The sequence below is a fragment of the Pollicipes pollicipes genome, unplaced genomic scaffold (genome assembly GCF_011947565.3).
Source record: "Pollicipes pollicipes isolate AB1234 unplaced genomic scaffold, Ppol_2.1 Scaffold_4740;HRSCAF=5597_pilon_pilon_pilon, whole genome shotgun sequence".
Taxonomy (NCBI): Eukaryota; Metazoa; Arthropoda; class Thecostraca; order Pollicipedomorpha; family Pollicipedidae; genus Pollicipes; species Pollicipes pollicipes.
The window spans coordinates 21,095,913-21,102,905 of record NW_023596545.1 but is presented as its reverse complement, the minus strand read 5'-3'; the positions used below and the strand labels follow the sequence as shown (position 1 = coordinate 21,102,905).

The window sequence follows — 6,993 nt, the reverse complement described above, 5'->3', positions numbered from 1 at the left end:
TGATCTCTGGCCGAAATAGAGGAACGCTCTGCCTTAGGAGTCCCCAATCAATACAAGAGGGCCTCTAACTGACATTTGAAATCACAGCCCCAAGCGAGAGTGGTAGGTGACCTTCAGCCAGACTTTCCGACTCTTCAGCCTTGTCTTTTGGCGCCACCGCCTGACTCCCCGCTCCATTCTTATGGCCAGTTTAAGCTGGGAGATTGCTTGACCTTCAGTATAACATACCATATTTCTTCTGAGACGCTAATTTCTGACTGTGTCAGGTCACCAAGGCTTGGGTTCCCGTGACTTCGCCTTTAAAGGTCTGTGGTTAGAAAATGTCGGACATTGGTACTCCGCCATGCTGGTCGATGTGTGCTTGCTTGCAAAACATAAAACATGGGTATTTCGCTGTACTAAGTGACGGATTCCTGGCGCTACCTGTGCAGGCCCTACTGTCTGGTGGTTTTCGAGGTGCCAAAGTGCTGAGGTGCGTGAAGTTGGCGAGTTATTCAGGGATGTATTTAGCAAAAAGCTCCGATTTTGCTGGAAATCCGTCAGATGGTCAATCATGGCGCGAGAACACAAAAAGACACTGTTTTCCAATCTTTCAATGCAGTATCATGTGAACTCCAAGACTAAAAGGAATGTCAAAGGGGGGGGGGGATAACGGGGAAGTCTATATCACCAAAACATTACCGGCCGATTCAAACTTTTCAAGCACCAGAACATTCATCAGCTCATGAACAAGCGTCCGTCAAAAAGTCCTGACCTATCAAGGTAGTCCCTCAAGGTCAAACTCGGACTGAACTGACGGTAACTCCCCATCACCAAAAACTTGCCGGTCGATCTGAAGTTTTTGAGCATAAGGATATTCACAAGCGCAAGAAGTAGCTTTGACACGAATCCTGACCCCTCAAGATCACCGTTCAAGGTCAAATTTTGACTCCAAGGACGGGGAACTCCATGCCACCAAAACTTACCCGTCGATTTCAACTTTGCATGTACCAGAATGTTCACCGCAGAAGAAACTAGCGTTCGTCTAAACATCCTGACCTTTCGAGGCTATCCTTCAAGATTAAACTAAGGCTAAATAGCTGGGAAATGCATATCACCAAAAAATACCGGCCGATTTTAAGTTTCCAAGCATAAGAGTATTCAAGAGCGCAAGTACCAGCGTTCGTCAAAAAATCATGAATTCTTAAAACCTGAAATTTACCTTACCTCAAATTGGAAATCGTCATTTGACCTTAGCATGAGCTTGAAGGGTAACCTCAAGGCGTCAGAGCTTTTTGACGGAACGTTACTTCTGTGGTGACTTTTCTGATGATTAAAAGTTAAAATTGGATGGTAATTTTTTGATGTAATGGATTTCCCGGCGTTTGAGCCTAAATTTGATCTCCAACAGTAACCCTGCGAGATCCGGAATGGTTGACAGACACTAAATCTTGGGGTTGTGAATATTCTGATCCTTGGAAAGCCTATATCGGCCGGTTACTTCCCGGAGACATTGAGTTATCCGTCTTTTGAGCGTGAATCTAATCTTGCAAGGTGACCTGGAAAGGCCATAATTTTTACGGACGCTAGTTTCTTCTGTGGTGATATATTCCAGTGCTTGAAAATTTAAAATCGGCCATCAATTGTTCCGCATGGTATGAAGGTCTCCATTATTTGATCCTGATTTTGACCTTACAGTCACATGATATTGCAAAGTAAATGCTAGTTTTCATGGTTTCGTGCCATAGTTGACCATCTGACGTGTTTTCATAGAAACCGGAGCTCGTCGCTGAATAAGTCGTTGAATAAATCGCGAACCTCATATCCTTGGAAGGTACTGAATGCAGTTCCTAAGTGTAGACACGTTGCCAGCTTTAGCTTTTTGCTTACAGATCTAGAATGACCTTCGTGTCTTGGTGAATTAGCAAAATTTGTTGTTCAGGCATTTTAAGTCGTCAAATCGTTGTGCAGTTAACGATTTCCGACGCTGGTCTGGATGTCCAAAAACAAGGAAACCATAGTTTTTGTTTCATTGCACTAGAGCACTAGCTAGTGCCATCCACTTTCCGACTAACAGCGGGCACTATTTACCCAACGTGTTATTATCGAAATATGTCACCAAAAACATGAATGTAGTGTTTCTGGCGCCAAAATGCTCTGTCAATGCAACTCAGGTCTTGTTTAAGGCAGCGAATATATATATGTATATATATGTATATATATATATATATATATATATATATAGATATAGATATATATAGATAGATAGATAGATAGATAGATAGATATATATATATATATATATATATATATATATATATATATATATATATATATATAGACATTTGGAGATATGATTGCTTCATTTTTCTGAAGGTGACATGGCATGTATGAAAAGCCATGCGACAGTCGTAAAAACCAACCTTTTTTGTTTTGTTCCGTCATTTGGCCTTTATCGTGCTTTCAGATGTGACTTGTTAAAAGTGCACAGTTCAGATTACGTAACAATAAGCCGCCACAGAGGTTTTAGAAGCTGCCAGTCGGCAGTTACAGACTGCATATATTGAGGCATTCGCCAAACACATGCAAAGCGTTCATTGCACTCAGGCGTCCTCTCAGCGCCAGCTCAGAATTGATAACGGTGGACCCAAAGATATTGAGAATCCGTCCACCATCCGACTGTAAGGTCTAGAGACAAACTGCGACCAAAACAAAGCTGTCTTCAAATGGCGGATTACGGATATGGCCTTAATAGTCCGATTTTAACACCTCACCTCTGGAATCCAAGTCTTGAAAAAATCACAAGATAGGCCGTAAGACAATAAGTATACCGTTTAAACATTGTTTATCAGTGCATTGGCGCAGATGTAGTGCTTGGTCGCAGATTTCATCCCACAACTTCGACGTGTTTTGTCACATCTATGCGCGGTATTCAAGTTCATCCTTTGATATGGACATCTAGAAGAAAAAAGAAAAAAGAAAAAGAAAACCAATGAAAACATTGAAAACATTCTATGGCAATGCATTAGAGCACAGCTTAGTCCAGCCTCACTCCTCATCCCATCGCAAGCGCGAGTGACACAGCATGTTAATGTACATGACCGAAAACTTCCTATCAGTTTCTGTGCCGTCCAGGCCCGCCTCGATGGTCTTATTATCCATGTGGGCTTTCGCAACCAAGTGATCTTACCTCGCGCTCGGGTGTCGAGACATGGACTGGCTCACCGAAGGTTCTTCCCGAATTATTTCCGAATGGCTTAGCGTGTCCGGGCCAAATTTTACGTAGCTGTCGACAATTGCATAGTTAATTGTTTGGCATCAATAATTTTATGTACCTTATCAGGTCCCTGGCCTATGGCACGTTAGCTTCAGGTCATGGATTCAAAGAAGACAATTTCTAGAGAATCTTCAATCTGATGCAACAGCGGAGTGTTTTCACGAATAGACAAATGCATATCTGATATAGTTTCTTAGGCAACACAGCAGCTGAGTTCATAAGTTCCATTGACCTGGGGTCAGGGATAAAGGCTGGACCAAGGCCAAAACCAGCCTGTTCAATCGCTCTACAGCTTGCTTTATAAAATAGTTTCTGGTGCTCGTTTTAAATTTATTGGTAACAGGAACCACATTTATATCTCGCATGAACTTCTTAAAGGTCAGAAAAGGTCACTGACTTAAAATGACTCGGTCAACAATTTGGTTTTAGGAACATACTACCTAGCGTGATTCCTGATGCTTGCTCAAATGCAACAATGAAAGCGGTATTGTATTATTTAAGTCACTATGACTTATGGCTTGCTAATGTGAGAAGGACTGGGGCATTTTTAACACCAAACTAGATTTTGACCTTGTATGACCTCATGTGACCCGATGGTCAAAATCTAGGAACCTATCTGGGTACAGGCAACTAGCGGACAAGCAACCACACTCTGAATTTCGTATCTCTAACTGTCTTCATTTCTGAGATGGCGTAGGGGGGGGGGGGCTCGGGGCAAACTGGCCCTCGCCACCCGAGCAAATTGTATTCAAATGGCCACCCAGGGACGTTTTAACCAAATATGCCTGACATTGCCGCCGCCATTGCCGTTCCGTTGGACGGAACGTGTTAAAAAAAAAGACGGAGGTTGCCATAACACGGAAAGAAAGTGCAGCGAGGCGAGACTTGATCCCGAGTCGCCCATGTGAAAGGCATATGACTAGCATGCGAAACCGCGTCGACTTTTAAAAAAATAGACAAAAAAGCGGTGATACACAAGCGGCATAATGTACGCATATTAGTGCCTCAACTATGTTTACTGAAGAAGAGGGATACTGTGCACCCGGATTAGCAAGTAGTTTTTGCAACCACTTCTCAACGCCCACCTACCCGCCTGGCACAATACAGAGGCAAGCTGGCCAGCTGTAGACCGTATGGGCGGCCTACCCTCTTTTGCGCGCCCCGCAGCAGGCACAGACGAGACAGTCGACCAGCTCGACGATCGTGAGCAGCGAGCCGCCGATCATGAGGCCCAGGCTGCCGCCCACGTCCGAGAGGAACTGGTCCAGCGGGTAGGCTACCGCCTGCTCGGTCTTCAGAAGGGTGGTGCTAAGCCATAGCGTCAGTTCGGTGATGACACCGCTGGCCGGTCGCCGGCGCGGCGCGTCCCCCGGCGCGCGTGTCTCGTCTATGTTGACGCGGTACGGCGTGCTGCTGACGTACTCGTCCCACCGGCACGGAAAGCGGCAGCCGCAGGAGGCGCTGACCACCGCCATCAGCGACTCGTTGAATGAGCTGAGCTCGTCCAGACCAGACGCGTTCTTGAACTGCTGGTAGGTGGTGCAGGGGGGCTGGTTGGCAGACGCCGATATCCATGGCACGTGGCAGGAGGGGCGGTCGATGCCGGCCTTGCCGAACAAACACCGCTCCAGGCAGGACTGCGCCGCGTTGCTCGGCTGCTCGCTGCATGCGTTCCCGTCGGGGAGCTGGCTGAAGGCGTTTGTCGTCAGCTTGACGGAGATGGAGCTGTTGACGTACAGCTTGATGTGCGTCACGACACCGGTGAACAGCGCGAAGTCGTCCAACTGGACGCTGTGCTCGTGCACAAACAGACTCCAACCATCATGCTCGAGATCTGCGAAGCTGCCTGCCTCACTGAGCACCAGGTTCAGCTGGCCGGAGAGCATGCTCCTACCGACGGTGGTGTTGGTGCGCAGTGTGGCGCAGGCGCCCAACAGCGGCGTATGCACCGGCCGTATGGTTCCCAAGTCTGAGCAGTTGACATTGCCGATAGTGCACTTGGTCACCATGTCCTCCCACTTGTAGTTGGCGGCAGCGAAGAACTCATCCAGATTGTAATCATCCCAATCCAGCAGCGAGAACGCAGGCGCATCGTTGTTCAGCCAGTCCAACAGGCTCACTCCTGGAAGGCTCATCTTCTCCACCGCCTCCTTCTTGAACTTGTTGTTGTGACAAATGGTGAGGGCGGGCACCCTAACCTTGTCCAACATCTGGCGAGAAAACTTCCAGCTAGTGCCGCCGCGCGCCAGCCGCCGCATTGGGCTGCAGAGCTGCGCCACCAGCGCGGTCAGCAACGCGACCAGCACCAGCAGCCAGAGAAGGCGGCGCGGCCAGCAGGCCAGCGGGCTCAGCACGATCGAGACGCCGGTGGTGCTGAGCTGACCGGGTGGCAGCCATCGCGGCTCTGGGCCCAGCGGCGCTGCCGCCGCCGCCGCTTGCCAGCAACGGTCTGGCACGGAGCCGGCCGTCGAGCCCACCCGATGCTTCTGCGGGGCCGACATCAGCGGCAAACCGACTGGCCAGAGAGCTCGGAGACCTCACAGACCTCGGAGGGACACTTCTGCGCCTTTTTCGGGGTTCAACAACGCCTCAGACGACCAGGATAAGCCGAAAAATTCAACGACAGTCTCCAGTCAAATCAGTTAACAATTGGGTACCTTCACGTGACCCGGATGGCAGTTCTCCGCAGTGAAGACTTTCCACCTCTGAGCTTGTGGCCCGGGCCCAATAGACTCCATTCGTGTTGGCACTGCACCGCTGGCCTGCGTTGTTTGGGCCCTGGCCACCTCGATACCGACACAACAGGGCGGAATGGAACGACCGCGTGGCGTGCCTGCGAGTATAATGTCTCGAAATCCGCCGTCGGTCATAACGATAGGAAATGGTGCTAGTCCAGGTGGAAAACCGGGCCAGTAAAACGGGCATCGATAGTTTTTGCGATGCCCTGTATTAAAAACAAAAAGCAAACACTTCTCGACGAATCAGGATGTATAGCGCTGAGCTTTAACACCATGCATTTCTCACCAGACATCACAATAACGCTCCCATGCTCTCGCCGTCTGTAGCTCACCGCAGTTCTGCTGCGGCCAATAGAGATTGTCTGAATACATCGTGATCCATATTCCATCATCGTTGGTATTTCAGCGTCACTGAAAATAATAAGCTGTGCATGTCCAGCACGCATTGGTCATTGGAGGTCATGGCACAATCCAGATATGCCAACACTGAAATTATACGTCGTGCAGCAATGCAAGAGCGCGCTGTCCAGTATGTAACATACGACTGGCCGGCAGGCACCAGCGCCCGCTCGCAGGCGACGCCGCCGCCGTCGCTGGATGGCCGTCCGCGGCCCTGCAAGCCGCGTCTGGGGGACCGGCCGCGGGCCGTCGGCACCAAACCGTCGGCACGGCGAGGCTCCACATCTGCACGGCTCGTCAGTGTTCCAGACATTGGTCTTTGGATTATCTTTGTAACAAGTTGCACTGACTGATACGGTGCCCGTCATCTCCGCCGTCCCCTGACTGATACGGTGCCCGTCATCCCTGCCATCTCCTGGTTGATACGACGTGCATCCTCCCCACCGTCCCCTGACTGGTACGGTGTACGTCACCCGGTATTTGGGTGACATCAGTGGAGCCCATTCGGCGAGGGTCGGCCGAATACAATGGATGTTCTTATTGGACAAGTGTGGCATGCGGGCAGCTAATAGCCCTTCACCAGCGCTAAGGTATGCACAC

The 6,993-nt window shown here is 49.4% G+C and overlaps 1 protein-coding gene across 1 annotated transcript; it reads right to left on the bottom strand.

Annotated features, from left to right (window-relative positions):
• Positions 1–4,398: 4,398 nt before the first annotated feature.
• Positions 4,399–5,466, bottom strand: LOC119098051 (uncharacterized). Its single transcript, XM_037220980.1, has one exon. The coding sequence runs from the start codon at positions 5,464–5,466 to the stop codon at positions 4,399–4,401; it is 1,068 nt and encodes a 355-aa protein (XP_037076875.1).
• Positions 5,467–6,993: the final 1,527 nt, after the last annotated feature.

Bases quoted from the DNA above. Each gene is read 5' to 3' on its own strand.
- LOC119098051 (XM_037220980.1), bottom strand. From the start codon at position 5,466: ATGTTGGACAAGGTTAGGGTGCCCGCCCTCACCATTTGTCACAACAAC.